At 43.4% G+C, this 23,285-nt stretch overlaps 2 protein-coding genes across 2 annotated transcripts; both read right to left on the minus strand.

The window, feature by feature from the left end:
* Positions 1-1,719: 1,719 nt before the first annotated feature.
* Positions 1,720-12,888, minus strand: prss16 (serine protease 16). Its single transcript, XM_036537125.1, has 9 exons — positions 12,648-12,888; positions 12,312-12,493; positions 11,690-11,922; positions 10,556-10,691; positions 7,786-7,900; positions 5,995-6,196; positions 3,754-3,844; positions 2,204-2,412; positions 1,720-1,845 (listed from the first exon to the last, which is right to left on the minus strand). Exons 1-9 carry the CDS (start codon positions 12,867-12,869, stop codon positions 1,736-1,738), a joined length of 1,500 nt encoding a protein of 499 aa, XP_036393018.1. The 5' UTR covers positions 12,870-12,888; the 3' UTR covers positions 1,720-1,735.
* Positions 12,889-15,290: 2,402 nt separating this feature from the next.
* LOC118783683 (protein FAM124B) lies at positions 15,291-21,596 on the minus strand. The gene is made up of 4 exons (XM_036537634.1): positions 21,523-21,596; positions 19,773-19,804; positions 18,565-19,358; positions 15,291-16,043 (listed from the first exon to the last, which is right to left on the minus strand). Exons 1-4 carry the CDS (start codon positions 21,594-21,596, stop codon positions 15,291-15,293), a joined length of 1,653 nt encoding a protein of 550 aa, XP_036393527.1.
* Positions 21,597-23,285: the final 1,689 nt, after the last annotated feature.

Below are 23,285 nucleotides of genomic sequence, written 5' to 3' on the forward strand. Positions count from 1 at the left end.
GGAAACAGAAACCTGGTGCCAGCGCACCTGCAAGGTCCACACACCTGAACTGGAGAGGTTTTGTTGTTACCTCACGCTTTAGCCAGAGGTAGACTTGTATGGAGGGTGAAAGTACAGGTGTGTGGGTGCAGGACTCAGTCATGTAGAGAGACGCCAGGCAGGAAAATGGGGGGCCCAAGGTTAGAGGATCAGACACACCACAAAAGAGCATTTGTTTGATTCAGCTGCGGACCCCATACCACTGACTTTCTGTGCAGGAATGCGCAGTGTACTGTGGAACGGCAGCTGCTGGACTGATGTTGTAAGACATTTGGGGAGGGTGTAGGGAAGCAATGTGGTGCAGTGGCAGGAAGCAGAATGTGTAGCCCAAAGGCTGCCGTTTCAATTCCCTGGTGGGGCACTGCTGTTGTACCCTTGGGCAAGGTCCTAACCCGCACTGCCTCAGATCCAGCTGCATAAATGGATGACATGTGAAAACCTAAGCTGTGCTAATATAAGTCTCTCTGGATAAGCATGTCTGCTAAGCAAATTTAATGTAATGTAATGTGGGTGTGGGAAGGAGGCGGGGGGTTAAAAATATCACTTGCAACACCATGCAGCTGGGGGGGTTGCCTTGAGAAAATAAACAGGCAGGGGTAAGCAGACAGCTGTATGAGGAGGAACTATGGCAGAGGATTGTCTCACTGAAAAATACTTGTAGAGATTGAGAGAACACCCAGTGGCAATTATCATAATGAAATTGTGGGATGCAATTGCCACCAGCATATAATGATATCCTGTATATTCGGTTTCATTAATGGCACTGTTGTTCTCCCTTTAAATACACACATATATACACACACACACACACACACACACACACACACACACACACACACACACACACACACACACACACACACACACACACACACAGTCATGCAAGAGCAAGAGCCAGCATGCTCAAAAGTGGAGAGTTGGTTAATACTGCTGGCAACCACTGTACACAGGATATACGTTCCAGGATATGGCACTGCTCATGGCTGAAACTGTAATCCCATTTTGCAAAGTGTCCCTCCAGGTGTAAGGACACAAAGGAGCCTCCTTTTCACTTCTGATAGGGAAGACCACATGGCAGACCTCTGGTAAAATCTGATATCAACAAAAACACCACATTCCAAGCACAACATATTTTTCCCTGGCTTCCACTTTACTGTAATCGATCAGTGCCATTATAAACAATGGTAGTGCTAACAAACAGAGACAGGTGCACATTTTTGTCACACATTTCTGAGGTTTCACTTAGAACAATTTCCAGACAATAAGTGCAATTCTTGCCTTACAGACTGAAAACTAAGGTCAAATTTAACAATACCTGATTCTGAAACATTCGCATGAATTATGATAACTATTGAACGTACCATTTGTTCCAGGAATTGAAGCAAAGCAACACAGTTCCTGCAAATCCCTCTTGGGGAGAGAACTGGCTTTACGAAAATATACATATAAAAAGGGAAAAAGAGCAATGGGTTTATACAAAACAACTGACAATTAATGAAAATTAAAGAAATGTGCCCCCCTTCTCATACCTCTATTTCTTTCTTTCACTTTTCTTCTAAAATTACACATATTGCGATGAGGGTCATTAAAGTGCTTCAGGGCACACATACATTATTGCCATAGCAACAGCAAGACTCTGCCTTATGCGGCAGAAGAAGTGGCAGTGGGAAGGGCCTCGATGACTTCCGGAGTGTTCTCACTGCTTCAGCCACTTCTGCAAAAGCAGGTAGACGTGGTCTCGAGCCAGCGCCAGCTGAGGGAGATCCTGACTCCTTGCTGGGTACATGTTTGCACAGTGGGCGGTACCTGAGAGAGACCAGAGTGTGTCAATCAACAGCATATCGATCGTTTGCAAGATCCATGGGATCCATGGGATCGAGCAAGATCCATGGGAGTCTTCAACTTGTACACTTTATGGTCCTAGACAAACCAATTAATAATGTTAGTATGTACCATATAAGAGGTGACATCAGATACAAAGAGACAAAGAGCGCTGGAACACACAAAGGCTAGTTAGGTTATCACGCCAACTGCCCTACACCCTACATAATCAAGAACAGAAGTAAGAAGAAACCAACAGATCACATTTTCCAGAAGAGAAGCCCAACTACAGTAGAAATCAGTTTCTGTAGAAGGTGAAAGAGGAAGCGATTTGACACTTTACCATGTATGAAGACCGCAGGCAGGTCGTCACTGATGTCTTGGGTGATCCCCAGTGCATGCCAAGGGTCGATGGACCCGTTGGGGAAGACTATGCGAGTTGCACGGATGTCGTAGCCACCGTAGTATTCATTGGTCTGCAGCACAGCATCAGTGACTGTTGATTTGGACAGTGAGGGATCATACATATCCCCACACTGCTTCAAGTGGTACCTGTCAAAGGACGAGCAAATTACTTTGGCTCATAGATGGAGACAAATTTAAAATCATTTGAATATGCAAGCAGTGCTGTGAACAAGGTCCCATTCATTCTTTATTCACATAAAGCAGCTGAGACAGCTGCTATGGTAATGGAGGAAAAATCAGCTCAAAGTTCATTAAAGTTGGTCTGCAAGGCAGTAATCTGACCTCAAAGTAAAAATATGTGATGACAGCATAGAAGAGCTTTTGTGACATCCACCCCAACCCCCAGCCACACCTACTTGTTGGCATTATGATGGTGGAACACTTCATGTCCTTGAGTCTGGCCAGGTTGTGCAGCTCAGACCATCAAACCAAACTATCAACATTAGTGTTCTACCCCAAACAAGGACTTCACAGACAGTAAACATGCTCACAAAGAACCCCTCTTCATCTCAGAGGGGGAAAAAAAAAAAAAAAAAAACATTAAAAATGATTCAAGGCTAGGCTCAGCTCACATTCTCCCACTGATGTCTGTTTGTTTTTGTCCTTTCGTGGCCTTGATGCAGACAACTAAGCCCTTGCTTCATATTCCTCTCTTATGCCGACAGGAAGCTCTTGGGGAGAGGGAGAGAGGGAGGGAGGAAGTAAGAGAAAGAGCACACGGAGCTCTCCTCAGGGATTCTGTCCCCCACTCTCTGCCCCAATTTCTCCCCGAAATCCTGGCTTCTTCCCAGCTGACCCTTGCACACACACCACTCATCTTCCATTACAGCAAAAGCCTTTCGTGTTCTTCAAACCCGTCGCTTATGAGTGGGGGAATAAAACAGGATTGCGATGTCAAAGCGAGTCTCCGTTTCACTCTCAAGAGTGTGGAACTACACACAGTTCACAGCTGCGTATGTAGAACACCTCTGAAATTGTACAAAGAATGGGGGTGTATCACTGATGTATATGACTGCTCCTATGCTTAGCAGGAAAGACTTGCATATGTTAGCTTAGCACCCATTTGACATAATATCTATTATTACAGTCAAGTCAGTTAAGAGCCTTGTTCATTGGAACAAGTGTTCACTGCTAAACTTTGAGCCATTACCTTCAGGTTCAACTCCCAAGCCTCATTACACCCATACCATTGATCAACTTATATCCACAGGCAGGGCAACAGGCTTCCAACTAGGTGTCAAACACAGAAGTCACAGAAGTGTGCTGTAAAAGTTCATTGCAGGAAGTAGTCAAGGGGATAAGGAGGTGAAAGATGAAGTTCGGTTGACTCACTGCAGAACTATGCCTGGAGGGGGTGGAAAGCATGACTACAGGAAGTGAAATACATGACTGAGGTATTGAAACACAGGGGCAGCTTAGCATACTCACGGCAGAGGGAAGCCACTGAAAGGTTGGTTGGGAGAATCAGTGCTCTGGTAGAACCCGAACTCCGTGCAGGTTTGGTACACCCACTGTCGTCCTGTACAAAGGATGCAAACACATGATGGACCATTTGACTGAGTTTGTTTGAGGTGTGGGTATCATGCAGGTGCAGCAAGATCTGATCCCCCAGCACTGGAGTGGTCTGATTACTTCTCTTTTAATTCAAGATTTGAATAAGTGAAATTTATAAATGCTTTGGCTGTCATGATTAAGGCAGAAATTCTGTACAAATTATACTCATGACTGCACATGCTACAAATTATGCTGTGTTTGAGATGCACAGAACAGAGAAAATCAAACCAACTACACATTCAGAAACACTAGCAGTTACTTGTGCTCTGTGACACACACAGAAATGAAAAGTAGTTATGGCTTCAATCTCTCCAAATCAAATGTTGTGAAGCCCAGGGTGCTTGATGCCAAAAGCGTCACAAGGACCATAGGACTTTTTTCCGATCAGCGCTAAACTCACCAAAACAAAAGCAAATTAAAACAAGTTACTGAATTGTTAAGGTCACTTTCATACGCACAGAACTTTTACAAGCCCTGCATTGGAAGGAAAAGGCCCTAAAAATTACTTAATGAGAGTTTAGTACCATTCGACAAACTTTCCTTCTGATGTGTTATAATTGAAAATTGGCCAAATAAGACCATCTCCCCCACAGCCACAGCATCATTTAAGTGTACCGTGCTGAAAAGACAGCCTCTCCCCATCACACATGCATGCTGGGACAGCCGGTTCTCTTGGCCTGATCACTTCCTGTGATGCAAGCAGATAAAAAAAAGAACACAAACCACTTGAATAAACACAGGAGGGTGGAGAAAAAAAAAGTCACTTTGAAACCACCGCAATGTTTTCACCCACAAGAGTCTAATAGAAAACTAAATAAGCAACACACAGCAGCGGTTTCCGCCCTTCGCCTGGGAAAAAAAGGACAGAGAGAGGAGTGGGTGGCTCACAGTCTCACCCCACAGCCCTTAAAAAATCCACTTCCTATCACTGGGATCCAGGCTAAACCAATAATCCCCCTCTGCTAGGAAAACAAGCATTTTGGGAACAAACCCACAGTGAAATCACTGTGACAAGCACTAAACTGAGGGACAGAGGACAGAGATAGCTGCAGACTCGACTTCTAACAGCATACAAGCTAGAGGAGGACAATACAGAGTACCCAGCATCTTCCAAACATAGAGTGAGAAAAAACTGAATACGGTGTAATTAGCCAATGCAGAGAACAACTCTGGCAAACACGAGTCATGCATATAGGAAGCAGAAGTGTTTTGAGGTCCATTGATTACAGCTTAAAGCACTGTCATCTCTGCATGAGAATAGTCACAAGCATTCTGGTGGGAAAGTTCTCTTCGACTATTCATTGGCTTCAGCACAGCTCTTTTGCTGACGAAGTTTGGATGGATTTCAATGGAGTGGGATGATTGTTGTACTGTAACGTCTGGTGTTCTTGAATGCTTATTGCCTAGCCTTCTGGCCATCCTGCAATCTATTATTTCCAGTTTAAAATCTCACAGAAATCTCACTCAATGCATCAAGCACGCACACAGAAGCAAAGCCAAAAGCCCCACAGTAAAATTGACTTTAACTACAGAAATCCAACTGCCCTGTTAAATTTTACAGCTCAAATATGCCAGCCTCATAGAATATGTGGGATACAAAAATAATATAAACATCCAATTAATTGTTCTGTGGAGCATAAAGGAATTGTTTAAGTTGCGCATGACTTCATGCCTTAAAACTCTGGTGGTTTGAAGCCAGGCAGATGAGGCTCAATGGCCTACAACAGGCTTCTCTGGGCCAGAGCACCCAATAATACTGACCCACCACATACACAGGAGAGCCTTTCCACAGACTGATGTACATCTGATACTTGAAACCATGGGCCTACACTGCCATCCTATTTGCCCTTTTTGCCCTGCTCCACCTGCCCCCATCTACTGCACTTCTACCCTACCACTCCTCTACACCGTCCTAGGGATGGACTGCCTGGGACACATAAAGCCCTTAAACCATGTCGAACCATGAGTGGATTTCTTTCTTCTTATCAATGTTTTTGACTATTGCTTGCTTCAAATAATCACAATGAAGCAGCAGTCACCTCTAGCGTTTCGATCTGGGTTAGAGTTTTGCAAAGCAAAACCCCGTTTGTCTGCCTTTTCCAGGACCCCACTCACCTCCCCCAGATGCAGGCCCACTCCATGAGGTGTTCCTCATGTCCCGCAGGTAGTTTGTGTAGCTGGCATCCAGGCACTTTTGGGAAAAGGTCTTCTGCATGAGGCGGGCCACAGCAGCATACCTGTCGTAGGGATCTCCCAGAGATGCATCTGCCATCACCCCACAGAGCACCTTGATGGTGATATTGGTCCCAACAACACCCTGCATGAAACCAGGAGACAAGGAGCACACCTGTGATCTTAATAGGCAGATTCATGGGACTGACCTCACCTGTGACCTCAGGTAGACACAGGATCTTTTCCACACCTGTGAGATGCAGAGAAAGGTGTATATGATAGCTTCACGGTACTGGAATGCGAAGGAGAGCTCTGTTTACATTTCCGGCCAATTTCAAATCAAAGCCAGCAATCCAGAACCAAGACCCCAAAGTGTCACCCAGAGACAAAGCCTACACAGATGCACTGATACTTATTTCATATGGATCAGCTGAGGGCAGCCATGAAATTAGATGAAACATCCAGTTAATTTAATTTAAAGAGAAGTGTGTTAGCACGGCTTTGTCTCACAGTGAAAGATACACTGAAGATGCATTTCACATCTAACATACGTAGCTTGGTTTAAAGACAGGAATTAAGTTAGGAATACAATTATTGTATAACTGTTCTTGAAGGTAAGGACCATGAAATTTGCTTTTCTTGGACATTCCCCATAGACTAAGACTAATTTGCTGAAGTACTACCAAAAATGTCAAGAGCAGGATTTCTTTCCTAGTTTAACAAAAAACTCAATTTCTAAACACATGAATAAAACGTCTCTCTATGAAACGCCAAACCTCATGTCTGTGTGGGAGTGCTTGGTTGGGAAAAAGGGATTTAACATTCCTTTAAATAGAACAATATCAAATTCAGCCTGTGATCTTACAGATTCCAATGTTCCACCTCCACACATCCTAGTCTGCCACTTATCATTATACTCCTGTTGTTTTCCTTGCAGCTGATGCTATCCCTCCATTAAGAGGCCCTTTGCTCTGAAGACAGGAAACAGGAGAACCACTGCAAAACCAAAGCTCCCTTTGTCCTTCCCTGAAGCTTATTGGAAATTCGACTCAGGTCTCCCTCCTCCTGCTCCGCAGCAACCACAGGGAGTTTCACCATGACGATAAGCAGGAAGAAACAGACTTCTGGGAAACGTGTCACCAGCGGCACTCAAGCTGAGAATCCACTGCCAGTTCTTTCTCTCTCACCCTCCTTCAAGGCTGTGAATGAGGACAGCCAGGACCGCAAACGCAATTACGCCAATGGATTTCACAGGCATTTTCCATTATACCAGGATTCCAAAAAGAGTGAGAAGCAAACAGACACCCTGCAATAGAGACATTCTTCTCACAAAAAGTGCCTTTTGCCAAACACTATAACGTGTTGTTTGTTTTGGACGATCTCTTTTGAACAAGCATGTGCATGAAGCCTTGTCACAAATCCCTGGCTAGATGTGATTCTCCCCCCATCTGCAGCGCTTGGCCCTTATCAGTTTTATGCTTGGTGTTTCGCAACAGGGCAGTGGTGTGAGTCCAGCTGTGTGTGGATCCAAGAGGCAGATTCCTGATCTCATAACCCTGGCTATGTCTTCAAGACACGAAAAAAAATACCAGAACAAAGCAAGTAAACTGGACCCATTTTTCAACTGAGCACCCAGCCTGGAGCCCTGTTGGGCCAGGGGTACATAAAAATAGCCTTTTCTCAGAAATGTTATTTGCTTTAATCTTAGCCGGCCTCGTTCACACCCCCTCTTACCTCAAACTCCCTGTTGTCCTCGTTGTACTGGACCACGTCCATGAAGTTCCCAGCCAGCGTCTCCAGGAAGTAAGCAGAGTCCATGTCTGTCTGGACTTGCAATTTCTCACACAGGCTGGAGTGGGAGAGTTGGGGACACAACAAGGTCACTCAAAGGCATGTCTGCATGAGGCGACACACACATACACACTCGCAACATTTTGCAAAGGAGTACTTGTTAAGCACTGTTCAAGTAAAATAAATATGTGAGTGCATGGAAACTAACCCAGCTACAACAGGATGTTACTGAGACCACCACACTTCTAGAATACGAATCATAATAATGATAATAATCAGGCATGATGACACTAATTTCAACAAGGTCAACACGACTGCTCTTTGTGTGGGTTTGTTTATTTGCACAATGCACGCACTGTTGTGTCTTTGCTATTTAAGCATTATATCACATGACGTGGCCTTGGTTTTACAAGCGACATGATCCAACAGAATGCCTCCTCTTCCTGAGGTCAGATGTTGACTCAAGGGGTGACCCCTCTCTGTGGGGTGTGGTAGATGGCATTTGTACAAAGAACAGTGGTTTCACAGATGGTCTCTCTGTCAGCCGTTTTAATCTCTGACCCCTTCACCCAACACTGGGCACTGTGTGACATCAGCAGCATTCCGAAGAACACAATTCCATTTTCTGATCTCAGAGAAACCACTGACATTCTAATTAGTCCTAAGTCATCTGTCTTCACATGTTAACTGCACTCAGACGATAAGCATCCATAATAACTACCAGCAGCTCCCAGTGAGCGTGGCGGAGGACTGAAATCATCCCGTCGAGTGAAAACAGACCTTGCAATGTCTGCCAGCTCAATGCGCAAGACTATAACTGTGCAGTGCAGAGCAATTTCTTAAAGCCACAAACAAGCGCACTGTCTACGCAGACCTGGCTGTGCTCAAGAGTGTGACAATTAAGATGAAGTGTTAGTTCCTGTGTCATGAGAGAGCAGGAGAGAGCGGGAGAAGGATAAAGGGGAGAATGTGCCCGTTCTCTAGGCGATCTGAATGAATCGGGCTTGTTCGCCAGGCTGTGTGTAATGTCTTTGTTACTTCAAGAGTCCTGTTGGCCGCGCCGGACCCTTCGGGGACGGAAGTGACTGCATTCCTCTGGAATCTGGACCGTGTCCGACGCTCCAATATCTAAAGGCCCAGACTCTCAGCCAGCTCAATCCGAAGTTCCTAAGGGATAACCTGTAACCCTGCCTGTCGCAGATGAGGGCTCAGTGTTGCTCAGAATTGCCCAATTCCGATAAGTAGAGGCAGAGAGTAAGAAGGAGTTCTGACTGGTATATAGCCCTATAAGTGGTCTGCAATACCACCCCTGTTTGTCCATACTTAGACTAATAGCAATTCACTCTTAAGCACAAACAGCACAGTGCTTTGTTCATATCAAGTGCCACACAGCCTCTTATCACCGAAGGCCCATCTCTCAAGGCTAAATCAACCACACATAAGATTGGGCTCACAGGAATGGAAACATGATTTGTTACTTTTACATGCAATTCGATGAAGTGGCTTGCACTGTTACAGGGTGACAGCAATTCTATACGACAGCAGAGCCACAGGCTGGCTTTGTTTCAGATAAAGAGAATATATACACAGTTAGTGTCAGACTCCAGTACATGTTTAGAACATTGCTGAAACAAATTTGTAGGGATTTGGTTTAAATGTACCTGCTATTAGGTTTCAGGCAATTATGTGTTTGCAGTATTTATGTCCATAAAATATCATATTTTCTATTCTTGGAGAGTCTTCACAGGCTTGTTAGCTTCCAAAAACCAGCCAGCTTTCAAAACAAGGAGAAATATTCAAATTACCAAGTGATGAAGATGACAAATGAAATCTCTCTGACACAGTTATAGTTTATTGAACAAATTTACCACAGCCAACTTTTACATTAAGTATCAGTGACAAGAACTGCATACTCTGCCTGTTAATTTCCTGTGAGTGCCCCACCTACTGGTAACCATACGTAATGACCAGTTCACAAGTCAGGGCAACAAAATGTTTTGCAGCCCTCCGCCTATCACATAATACCCCAAGATCATGCTGTCAGAGTAGTCCAAATATCAATTTGTGGGCAATTCATCATTATGACTGATTGAGCATGGCCTAAGGCTTTCTTTGGGTGGATGGTGGGACAGGAAGACCTGTCAGATTACCCCCAACAAGCAGTCTATGTTCAATGACAAAAATATGCGTGTTTCCACATGCATGAAACAGGTGGGAGGAAATTCGGAAAACAAGGGCTGTGATTACCCAGGCTTTAGCAGGCTAAAGAGCTATCACAGTACAGGATTGATTACAGGGAGATAGAGAGCACTCTCGTTGAGACGTGTCATTAACCGTGTAGAAACCTTTCTGAAAAAACATCCCGAACGGAAATTAAAGCCGCTCCCCTCCCTATTGTGTAGGGCAAAAATCTTCACTTCAGTTGAGCCGGACATTTGGCCATCATTTAACACAAGGCCTACAGTGTGGGCTATTTTTAAACTGAGACCTGGAGGCAGCCAAGCGGAGAGAGGACTTCCAAGTACATTTGGCAGACTCATGCCCAGTAGTGTCAGTTTCTACAACTGGATCTGCTCCAACAGAAGAGGAAAATGGAGAGACCCAAGGAATGTCAGTGTGTGCATGTGTGTGCGTGTGCGTGCATGTGTGTATGTGTGTGTGTGTGTGTGTGACAGTTACGGGAGTTAGGAGGGGGGTGTGTGGGGGGTCATACTTGAAGTCCTTGGAGATGTTTTCGTAGGTCTTTGGGTCTTGTAGGCGCTGCACAAGGGTGTCAGAGGCATTCTTTACCAACAGGGGGCATTCCACATTTTCAGCAGCGAGAGAGCGTCTCACCACTTCCAGGTACTCTGGCCAAAACAGCAAAAACTTTCTTATTATTGTTTTACCTTATCACTTCAGACAGCAATAGTCTCTCAGGAAGTGCCGACACTTCAACTTCAACACCACAATCACTACTTTCGTGTAATTGAACATGTTAAAGGAAATGAATCAAGTCCTTGGTGTAATTCCTTGATATTGAGTCCAGTGCCTTCAGTGCTACTCCACTTTTCTATCCTTGGGACAAAGAAGCTCCAGTCTGCTATGATTCATGGGACTTGTTCTTCATTCTTTTGTAAATTGCATTTACTACCTGTCCTCAAAAGAACCGATTCCACCGGGACAATTGCAGATTGTCCTGAGGCCACAATGACCAAGTCAGCCGCCACCCCAAATATTGGTTGACTTATGACAGACTGGCCTGTGAGTAAGATGGCCGATTTGGGGGAAAATGCAGGGGTTGGGGGAATGGGGGAAACAGCATGGGGGTGTGTGTAGGTATGAGTGTAAAAAGTATGAACGTACATGGAGGTGTATGTGCACATATAGCTACGCAGGTGTACACGTGCATCCTTGAAAGCTAATCAGTCACCTCCAGTCTTCCTCGAAAAGGCCACCAGCCCTTCCTGTGAGGGTTATATGGTGGCACACACCCTGAGGGCCCTTACTATTTCCTGAAGAGTGAGCTAGATCAAGATCTAACCGGACTAACATTTGAAATCAGACCAAACCCTTTCACATACTCACTGCCTGAATCACCAGTGCAGGCAGGGAGCTGTTGGACTCTCTCCACAACCCTTATCTCCTATTCTATGCATCTCCTGAGAGGGGGGGGGGGGGGGGTCTGTCTGACACACAATGAGCTTAACAAATCCACTCTGTGTAAAAACCATTCCTTAAACACTTTTAGAGTTTGCACTTCTTTTGCTGGAACAGGGACAGGATCACAAAAAAGTTATAGTAGTAGCAATGAAGGAGGCAAACCTCACCCTTCCCAGCTTTAGGCCTCTCCCAAAGTATGCCTCACCTGGGAAGTTGACTGTTGCGTGCACAGGTGCACTGGTTGCCACAGAAGCATGGACAAGGTGTGGGTACTTCAGCCGGAACCAGGCGGCCAGGGACCCCGGGTATGAGCCACCGAATGCCACCCACATGCTGTTGGTCAGCCCCCGTTCTGCTGCAATGACCGTGCGGAAGTGTGCCAAGTCTGCCAGAGCCTGTCGGCTGCTGAGGTAGCGCAGGTTCTCTGTACTCAGATCTCTTGAAGTGAGATTTGGGGGGGGGGGGGGGGGGCTCATGGTTAATTTTTCATCAACACAACTTCACACTTCACAGAGAGTCAGAAGAGGCAAATCTTTTTCGATCAAGAGACGTTAACAGCATGACTTGAGCACTGACTCCCATCTAGTGGTGAATACCAAGAGCAACAAGCGGGCAACGACCAAGAATATGGAGTGCAAAAAATCAGGTCGCTAAAAGAGGAACTATAGCATTCTCACATAGTGTATAATTTATAATGAACATTGAATGCAACCTTTTTAAGCTTTAAACCCGCCGTGCAAACTGAGACAGTATAACTATTTATTAAGAAAAAACGGAAAAATGTCAGCTTTGTGACATGAAGACAACAATATCCACAAAACACTTACTCCGTGGGATGACTCTTGCCGTAGAAACGGTGCTCCAGCATCAAGCACAAGGCCCCAAGTTTCTGAGCGTATGTAAGCCAGGTTCCGAATGTCATCCATGCAGGGTTAGCTGGACCCTCCCCGCCAATCATGAGAAACACTGGACCACTCGGTTGAAAGAAGCTGTCATTTACGAAGTACCTCTAAAAACAGAACATGGGTCGATCAGTCATCCTAGTTTATAGTCATTTCAACTTTAATTACTGACTACATTTCAGCTGTACCCTTGGATGACAGCTACGAATTTAGAGTAATAAGATACTGCACGACTGGTTTGCTATACTTGCGAACTCTCACTTGTTTCCAAACTCTGTTGTCAGCGCCGTTGAAATGGTCCAATCTTTGACTGAACCACAGCTCTTCCGCACTGCCATTGTCGAGCACCACGTCTAACCCCGCTCCGACACGCTTATAGGTATGAACTCGAGCATCGCAGGAGATGGACAAAATACAGGCAACAATTGATATTCCTACGAGGAGCCGCATTTGGATTTTAGCCGTGTTCTCTTGCACGGCCATTTCGGTCTGTTGGAGGGCATGTGATACTTTTGTTTCTGTTGAGAAGTCACGTGAGCGAGTCAGCTGATTCTTGCAATGCGATTGCAGTTAGGAAGATCGCGTTAGCTTGTGTTCCTCTTCCCCAGGGGCGTGAACTATGGAGATTCCTTTATTTGAACGATTTTAATCCTGCAAAAATGTGTTGTAAACCTTACGGGCACCAGCCAGTTCATTCAGGACACTATCAAAGCAAAAATAATTTAAGTTCCGTATTTCAGAAAATACCAATTCCTGCAATCGACAATGAAAGCGCAAACAAGCATTATTCACGCTGTTAACGTGGGTCTGCTGAAAGGGCTGCTTATTCTGCCTCAAGCAGTCACGGTTTATCGTAGTTCGTACATGTTATAGTTTAATATTCAGAATTACCTGTCCATCTTCTTACTGAGCACGTAGTGGTGAAAATTGCCGTAAATTGGTACTGTAAAGCCTGAGTGAATGCTGTAGATCGGATAAACTTTTCGTAAAACGAATGAGTTGGAGGGCCTAGAATATGTGAATGGCCATTTGTCCTGATTTACTGCCACAGTAAGGCAAACCAGAAAGTCCCCCCAAAAAAGAAAAGGACAACAAGCCTGTTTCTTTTTTTAATTACTGGACACAATTTGATTTCAAGATAAAATGCAAGAAGGTATGTGCTTTGCGAGAATTACACCTTTTGTGAATAGGTCTTCCATCAAATCAAGTCTTGCCTCCTAACACAGCATGTCAAGTGCTCCTCCTACATATGGTGCACAAATTTTCAGTTGTCTTTCAAAACCACTGTATTGGGACTGTATTGTTGTGAATACTACAATGCTGAGATTGAATGGAGTGTGTAAATGGTGTGGCACCATACACATCGTTTGTGCACCACCACCACGATTATTTCTGAGCACGCCATTCCCATATCAGTAAAATGATGTATTTTTCACATTGTTAAAAATTACAACATTTATGTCAAAAATGGTTGTGAAAATAATTTAATGTGCAGATTACAATGAGATGAGGCTATGAATACCTCTCCAAAAATTATAATACACTACATAAATTTTGATCAATTCCAATACTGATATCTATATATAATGGTTAAGAATTTCCCTCTCATATGTCATCCCCTGACATCTAGCATTGCAGTATTGTTGGCTTTGCCTGCAGTCTATGAAATGTCTGAATGCCTAAATATAATGTAGGACAAGCAAGAGCTTTATACTGAAATTCAATTAAAGTCAACAAACACTGTTATAAATGTCTATCACAGATACTGGAGTATGGTTCATTGTCAACATGGATTTTCTAAGGTTAATAACTCGTTTCATTACATCTACAAATCATTTAAGCTCTTACAGTGCACAGCACTACTGACTCTACATGTGTAAAGTTTTGAGAAACTGAAGTAGCTGTGGTCATATTCCCCAGTGTACTATTTTCATTCTTCAAAACTCTGAAGAAAACATAATTTTCCTCTCCTCAATTATTAAATTGGTTTGGCAAATGTTAGGTCTCCGCAAGAGTGCATACTCTGTGATTTATTTTTAAAATCTTCCCACTTACAAAAACAACATGGGGAAGAGATGTTTTGTTTACAGCAGTCAGTTGCCTTCTTAAACCCCCTTCTTCAGTTCTTGTTTTTCAAAAATCTATTGATATAAAGTTCCACCCAGCGGAGTGGAGGTCAGTCAGTATGCATGGATGTGCTGCATCTGCTTGAGGGTGTGTGTCGCAGAGGAAGGGATTATGGTAGCACTTTATATTTCCCTCAGGTTATTTCCAATACTTTACCATGTACCTACAGCTCTGTTTTTATAAAAGATACTACATTTATTATGTTGACATGACCAGCTGTTTCACATGTTGTAATACTTAAATTCGGAGAAATTGTTAGTGAAATGACAGTTTCATAGAAAATACTGTGCAACAGTACATTGACCTGAAGTTCAATTCCTCTTACATTATTGTGCCAGTAGGAGGCAACCTCCCCCTGAAGCATGTTCAAAAAACAATGCTTCAATACAGTGACATGGCAAAATTCCCTAGTTATCTAACCAATCCCTACTATAACAAACTCAGAAATTGTATCCTTGCCTCTATACCACAAATGACAAGTGGTCAGCTTTCTGGCTACAAGTATATGTTGTATATCACTTTAATGCCTGCAATGGTCAAGATGGGGTTCCCTCTCTCCGTAAAAAAATCTTTACTATACGATGAAAAATGCTACACAAAATGCTATTCATAGTAATAATAATACTAACACATTATCAATGTTATCGGCATCAAAATATTTAAACATTTACTACCATTAAAACTGTCATTAAAATCATTACATGGTAATCTGTATACTCTAAAAGAAAGTGCTCCTGATTGTGTCTTTATTTCTTTACGAGACCATGTTCTGTGACCTCAGATGAAGAACTCATCCTGCTGGATAGTGTGCTGCATTGGAGTGTAGGACAAGTAGTCTGTTGCTGGTTTCTGCTCCGCAGATTCCCTCTGCAGGGCCAGGTCTGTGCACAGACCTCCTCTGGGACTCTGAGCGCTGTTCCGCAGCGTTCTGGAGGTGCAGATGGACGATGTCAAGGCCATGTCCCGTGAGTAGGCTGGCGGCGTGCCTCTTGTCCTCAGTCCCCGGGAAGTGTCTGGCAGGCTCTGGCACAGATCCTTGGCAAGAGAGTCGAGAGCAGAGGCGCCTACAGCCGCGGGCCTCTCCGGTCGGGGCACCACAGCAAACCCCGTGTCCACGTTGGTCTCAGGCTCCTCGGGCAAGAAGCAGGAGAGGGAGGGGTCTATCAGGGAAGGGGGCCGGCTGCAGGCCTCGTTGGGGTGGACGGACAGTGTGGCCGGGCTGCTGCGCTGGGACGAGTAACAGGAGCTGCTCAGTGGAGTGCTGCAGCAGCTGTCTGATCCCATGCTCTCCTCCCTTGGGCACCCCCCACTTCCCCAGCACTTCAGCCCCGCGGGATAACTCTCTGAGCCACGTTCCCCCACAGTCCCACCCAATCCCCTGTCCTTCAGTTGGAGCTTACGACTGCTGAGAGACACAGCCTGGATTAGGGAGGGGGGCCCAGTCCTTTGCAGGGGGGTGGGGGGAGTGTGGAAGCAGTTCAGAGAGAAAGCTGAGGTTGTGGAAAGCTGTGGCTGTGATTGCCCTTTCACCTGGGAGAGAGGGGAATAGAATTCATTTCAGTCACATGACTTGACTTAGTCACAGTGTTCAGTCATGTTGAGGTCATCTCAAGAACAATTCCATATAGGGTTTTTTTTCTTCCTTTAGGAACTGCTATGAATATCAGGCTTGTGATCTGTGATTCAATATTTTGACTGTACTTGGGTGAATACAACTGTATTGACTTAAATCAAGTGTCACTTTAAAACAAAACAGCAAGGGACTCAGAAACTTGGCAAATTCAACTCAGAAGTGGTGACAGGAGTGGCCCCTGTGCTGATTAACAGACTATGGCAACACTGGAAACAGATGTGTCCACTTACAGTGAGAGCAAATCCACATTAGACACACACTCGATCTGGCCTGCTCAAATTCTACCTCCTTCCTGTTGCTCAGAACCATGAAACGTGGTATGACTATAAAAATAGCTATTTAATCAATATCAAATTTCTTCAAAATTGTATTCAGAAAATGCAGTGACATCAAAATGCAAAAATGCAATCCCCTATTAATATCTGTCCAGGACCATTTGGTTGGATGGAGGTTTACACCATGTTTCTACTGATCTCACCTAGTTGTACATGAAACAGACTGTGCAATTTGGGTACATTTCAAGATGCTGGCTTCCATTTTATTTGTATGGCCAATCCATGTCAAAAAAGTTGGGCCAGACACCCATTGTCTTGGAACTTGCTGCCGCACTATTAGAGGGTACAAACTGATAAAACAAGTGACCCCCATTTATTTTTTTGGGCAAAAATGTTTATCGGTTGCATACATAAAGGTAACCATATTTTGATAAAGTCAACCATATTTGTTTCTGATGTTTCCTGTAAAAATCAATTATTTCAACGATTTCAACCATTATTTCAACCATGACTCGGATTTGGACTTATCTTGGTTTTAATAATATTTAATTATTTATTTAATCAAAATCAAAAGACAATTTTAAGCCTCTAGACCCAATAATATAAGTAAACAGCATTTAATGTAATTTCTTCATGTCTGACAAGTCGTACAGAGCTATGGACTTAAAATTAAATTCTAAAGATACAGCAGATTGTGTGGTTCTAAAATTGTGATGATTTTTTTTTTTTTTCCTGTCAAGAGAATTACATTTATTAAGTTTCATGGTCTCATGTTTAAAGAAATCAATTTCCTTTGTAACCAGGTTTGTCCAGTAGATGGTGCTGCCTGAAGTTGGTCATTCCAAAAACAGAATAAACTTAGAATTACATTCTACAGCTACATACGTTTTGTCAGATTTTTACAGGAAACACCAGAAATAAAGATGGCCAACTTGGTCAAAATATGTTTACTTGTATCTATGCAACAATTAAACATTTTCACACACACACAAAAATGGTTAGGGGACACCTCTTCACCACTTTATACTATCCAATACAATAACAGCAGGTTTTCAGATAGTTGGTGTGGAAACCTCTTCTCCTTAGATTATCTGACACGAAATGAGTCCATCTTCTTACAAAGTTGTAGATGATCTTCAAGACCTCTATATCTCCTTGTATGTAAGATTAAAAGGACAAATGCAGCATTTTGTCCATAACCAACCATCATTAAAAGTATCTCTAACAGTACTGAACTGTAACTAGACATTTGCACAAAACAAACAACCCTAAAAGTCTGAAGACAATATGTATCAACTTACGTCCTTTTTTAAATACACTCACCATTCTGATACTTGAAATTTTTGCTGGATTAACACATTGTTAACTTATGGGATATTAACAAACGGGGCATTTTCTTGGCACATGATATAATGGTAAATTGTAAAGTTACACAGCACTTGGGGTAAGTGGAAATTCCAATGACAGGCAGTCCGGATGAGGTGCAGCTGGACTGAGTCCAGTGGAAAGAGGGCTGTAACCTAATTCCTAATGTGCCATAAAACATGAAAATCCTCTTTCCTTTGTGAATAAATATTTCCACAGCATGCGGTACAATACAGAAAAGTGGTAAATACATAATGTATATGTGGGCAAGTAGCCCTGAGGGACATGTACGTGTGTGGGCCTGTAATAGTCTCAGATCTTCAACAAGGTTCTTACAGCTGCAGGGAGTCTGTGTCCTAGATTTGTCTTTATGCTTTCCTTTTTTAAAAAAAAAAAATATGCACTACTGAAGCAAATGCTTTTACAAGGCAAACAGGGGGGCAATACATTCAGCAAGAGGTCTGACCAGCATTACTGAAGTTGAAAGTTAATTACGGAGTATTTCTTCCAGCCCAGTCGAAAAGGATAGCTTCTGGCGGTTCATTTTGGTCAGAAACCACCATGGCTTCACGTGGCTAACCAGACACTATAAATCAGAACCAAACAAGACTGTATACTTGAAACTTTAGCGGTAGAATGGCTTGCACATCATGACTATAAAATGCTGAGGTTTTACATCTACAAAAACAAGTCTGCAAGAACTAAATATTGCATGACAAATGCTCTCTCAGCAAACAGCACTGAGTTGCAGTAATAAAGTAACGGGCAGACTCCATACCTGAAAGAGTATCTTGTTGCCGTCAAGGTCCTCTGTCTGCCACCGGGTGGCACTGATAGGGGTGCAGGGGTTCGGCAGCAGGGGGACGAGCTGCCCGATTTCCTCTGCCCGGAACTGCAGCACAGCTGAGTCGCATGGCTCCACCCTGACCCCGGGCGAGAGCTGTTTGATGGCGAGCTGCAGGCAGAGTCCACCCTCCGTGTGGAGGGTAAACCAGCAAAACCCCGTCTTCTGCTCCTCGGCCTGCCGCTGCAGAATGGTCTCGTACAGCCGCACGGCGTCCTCGAAGTTATCGTACCCACTGTACAGCGTCACTCTCAGCATCTCGCCCCCACAGTGCACCGGGCGAACCCCCCACACTGGCATCCCTTTGCCCAGGCTGTAGAAGTCCCGGCTGGGCAGGAGGTAAGGCCGCAGGAGGGCGTTGGAGGGGGAGGTGGTGGAGGTTATGTGGATGCCCCCCGCCCTTCCCCCGCAGCTCTCTGTGTGGTGGTACTGCCAGGGGGGGCGCTGCAGGAAGTCCAGCACCCGCAGAATGCGCTCCTCCCCGTAGGACTCGTGCAGGAAGAGGGTCACGGCCAGCGAGGGGTAGCCAGCCACAGGGCACAGGTGCGAGCGGGCGTAGTCCCGCAGCGGGCAGGCCCTCTCTGACACGTGGAAGAGACGCAGGCCAGGGCACATCCACTTCAGCAGCCTGTCTAGGGTATGCTGCAGCAGCAGAGAGTCTCCAGGGTTGGCCAGCAGGTGCACTGTCATTATCAGGGGTTCCCTGACTGGCACAGACATGAGGTCATCTGGTCACAACACAGCCAAAGCAGGGCGGAGAGAGGGAGAGGTTAAACCTTGCCAAAGGTCAATTATTAAACTGACGAAGGTAACTCAACTGTGAATATGTCCCTTATACCAACTGATGACTTCATCCTTGCTTGGAAGACAGATTTACCTAGTGATTTGCAATTACAATTTGTACATTATATGTATACTGAAGCAAACCAGATAAAATCCTTGCTCATGGATACATCAGTGGTCCACCTGGGATTTGAACATGCAAGGTTCTGTTAACAAGTCCAGTATGCTATCCTGTGTGCCATCAACGTGCATGAACATCATTTCTTACCCATCGATGATACCACTACTGTTAATATCACTAGTACAACTAATGTAAGCAGTATTTAGTATAGATATGATTCAACAGCAAATGCACTTACTGCTTGTTGATGACATCTTGCTGCAGTCAGATCTACAAATGAGTAAAGAGTACGGTGAGAACTTGTATTAAAAATGTTTATTTGTATCTGTTAATTTAGAACTGAATTGCATTGTAGCTACAGAAACCTACTGTCAAAAGAGAACATTGTCATTTGTCAGCACACACATTCTCTGGCTTATATTCTCACAGAAATAGAGCCAGTACCTTAGAGGTTTATCTTAAAAAAAAGATTTAAAATCATTTAATAAAGACCAAGTTACATTAGACTACTTCCAAAGGCAAACTGTAAATTAGTATTTACAGTTTACTTACAACTGTAATATGAATTTCTGACACTCAACATTTTTTTCCCATCCCCAAACACTAGAGGTCCAGCGAACCCCTGAACTCCAAAGTTAGAACACGCTGCTTCAGCTGCGTGCTGAGACGGAAATAATGAAAAAGTGCATGTGGCAGATAGACATGTGCAAGCTACTATTAAAAAGTGATCGTATTCCTCCATCGTATTGCTCTGTTGGTTACACCATGTTCTTGCTGTAATTCTCATTTAAAAGAGCAATGCGCTATGCCCAAGAACCAAGTGAAGTGATGTATTTCGAATGGTATTTAACTGCAGCTAACAATATATTATCGTCATTACTAAATTAGAGTCCTTAGAGCTTTAAATAATTAAACTGCAGTCAAGAAAATTAAGTTGTACAAACGTATTTTCCACATGTCGAGGGAATTCTCAAAACTAAGTGAAAATGAGTTCCAAAGTACTCTTGGCACAGTTAGCAACTATATCACAAATACAGACTATAAATGTGTTTAGAACGTAACCGTGACATAACATGAAATGGGAGCTTGTGACTGTTTCCCTCTAGCGACGTCTCCTTCTCACAGAGGTGTCAAGTAGTTAATGGTTGCCAAGACAACTGCTCTTTACACACTGACAAGTTAGCTAACGGTTCAGAGCCAATGTACAATTCGGTCCGTTTGATAGCACCAAAAATTCACATCTTAACGGATATTATGTATTTCCAAAACAATAGGACGCATCATGTATCCGGCTTCTAGCTACCACTTGAATGATCAAACAACAGAAGTTGGCATTTCTTGTTAGCTAATGTTTAGGCAACATCTGATCAACATCTTCACAACAATAAAGACCTATTTCAATGGAGCTGTTTAATAAACGTGATATAGCCTAGCTACCTAGTAAGACAAAAACTCGAGGGGCGGAAGACGTCACACCTGCAACGAATTTACAACATATGTAGATGGTGGGTTATGATCAAAAACTCATATATCCCACCGGGGTATGGTACTACGGGCTAGGTAGCTAATTACTCTAGACTACATGTGTCGTTCACATTTCTCTCACAATGCTCTGGTGATAATGTTAGCTAGCTAGATCGAAAAACTATATGAAATTTCTCTCACATATATAGCAACAAAGTACTCGTATGGGAATATAGGATTATATTATATGCAACAGCATTTACACATTTCTGTGACTCTTCGAACAATAATAACTTTTATAAAAGGTGCAACTTCTTGAGGTTTCAACAACTTTTATGTTATTTCCCAGGCCACCATTAGTATAATAGCCTGTTGCTTTCCTGTTTAGGTACTTGGGAAATTAAAATGCTAAAGGCACAATGAAGAGGGGGGAAGTCCAAAAACGGCCACCTAGATACCACAAACAAAAGCACGCTAACAACCCCCACGCATAACTCACTTGCTAGCACGTTTAGCCTACTTACTCGGCAGTCTCTGCGCCCGAATCTGCATTATCATCTTCTGTTCCACTCTTTATTCGAATCGCTCTGCGCAGCATCGTCCAGAAAAATCCAAGTTTTTTCTACAAATATACATATACAAAACTTTCCTGTACATTACACAACATCTCTCTCCTCCCTTCGACTGAGCAAGTTGCAGAAAGGAAGGGAAAAGGCACAATACTCGGCTCAACGACCTGGCATGCATCGCAGGGCAGTGACGTCATCAACTCAGCTGAAATTTATCGCCTTCACGCGGAGCTCCCGTTTTTCCTGCAGTCAGATATTCATCATCTCGGGTTGTTGGGTCCGATATTGACCGTTGAACTGTTGCGTTAACTATATTACAGAAGAACTCTGTCGGTTCTAGCCCAGGATACAAAAGTCACGGAGCATCATTATCCCGGCAATGTCAATGTAGAAGTGTGGTTACCCTATTCAGACAGGGAATTGTTGCATCCTGCCTGCAATTCACAAGCGGCAGATGGCAGTCGTCTCGCGTTGAAGTAGACAAAGCACAGAGCCTAGACGGGTTTAAAAAGATTTTGCAAGTGCAACAGAGGTGAAGACTTCTGGTGCATTATGTCTGCTTGAGAGGTTGAGGTCACCATCTGTTCTCTAAATTAAGAGCATTAACTCTATCTTCCTTGCCCACAGCCAATTATTATACCCAATCAAGCAAGACCTATGCACAGTTTTCAAAGAATTAAATCAAAGATCGCATGTAATACATTAAAACCTGAATGGCACAAAACATTCAGGGAGAAAAAATCTGCAACACCAGCAATTCACTCAGGATAATGCTCTTATGAGATGTGAGTGAATGCTTTGTCACAAAAAGGTGAGATTCCTAATTAACCTAACTTGACCGTGGGTTTTTATTCAATTTTTTTGGAGTCACAGGCAACAGAATGCCATCTACCACATCCTCTGCAAAGTAGCACGTAAGCATAATGCTTACCCACTTCCTTTTTATGTTGTAAATAACTTTAGCAAAGATTTAGCTGTAGATTTTCTAATCCAGACAGTACAACAAAAACAAGGAAAATAAACTGTCAATATGCACCCAATTAGAAACAGATAGTGAAACTAAAGCACAATAGTTCATATACAACAGCTTTAGATCAAAATTAGACTGTAGTGGTCAATGAATATTTATCTTACCCATGCCATGGGCACTATGAATATCCAATGCCAACAGAGACAAATCATGTGCTGTAAGAAAATATTACTCCAGCTACAATTATTTAGTCCAGAGATATCAAAATTACTCAGGACTGGGTCTGTACATGTACTGATGTCATCTGTGGTGCTTAGTGTTGAACTTCTACAGCAAATTCCATGATTCCTAGTGTGATGGAATCATTATGACTTTAGCACAAAACCACACAACTCAAGAGGAGCTTATTTTGGCAGCACACTTAACACTCTGCTGTGTCTCCCAGCAGAGCGTTTTATCCATTGGCATAGACAACTTCCCAGCGCTTTCTCTGCTGCTTGCCATATGTGAGCATCAGAGAAATAATCAAATAAAACAGTGAGTCCTTTTCTCATTTTTTAATTTTCTTTTTCTACATTTAATATGATGAAAACAAGGCCCTGTACAATCCACTTCAGCAGTGAGTACAATAATTATTTTACACTTTATACACAATAAAACATGGTGTTAATTTGGTTCCTTTTAAAATTCCAGGAGAAAACCTAAACCCATTGTGAAGTCTAATCGGAAGGACCTAATATTAAAAAAA

The sequence above is a fragment of the Megalops cyprinoides genome, chromosome 9 (genome assembly GCF_013368585.1).
Source record: "Megalops cyprinoides isolate fMegCyp1 chromosome 9, fMegCyp1.pri, whole genome shotgun sequence".
NCBI classification, from domain to species: domain Eukaryota; kingdom Metazoa; phylum Chordata; class Actinopteri; order Elopiformes; family Megalopidae; genus Megalops; species Megalops cyprinoides.

Coding starts and splice junctions, on each gene's coding strand:
- prss16 (XM_036537125.1), bottom strand. CDS start 12,869: ATGGCCGTGCAAGAGAACACGGCTAAAATCCAAATGCGGCTCCTCGTA. Junction 6,197..7,785: donor AGGACAACAGGGAGTTTGAG/GTAAGAGGGGGT, acceptor GGTTTCATGCAG/GGTGTTGTTGGGACCAATAT. Junction 3,845..5,994: donor TGGGCCTGCATCTGGGGGAG/GTGAGTGGGGTC, acceptor TCCTTTGTACAG/GACGACAGTGGGTGTACCAA.
- LOC118783683 (XM_036537634.1), bottom strand. CDS start 21,596: ATGCTGCGCAGAGCGATTCGAATAAAGAGTGGAACAGAAGATGATAAT. Junction 19,805..21,522: donor TCGGGCGCAGAGACTGCCGA/GTAAGTAGGCTA, acceptor ACTCATTTGTAG/ATCTGACTGCAGCAAGATGT. Junction 16,044..18,564: donor GCAACAAGATACTCTTTCAG/GTATGGAGTCTG, acceptor CCTCTCTCCCAG/GTGAAAGGGCAATCACAGCC.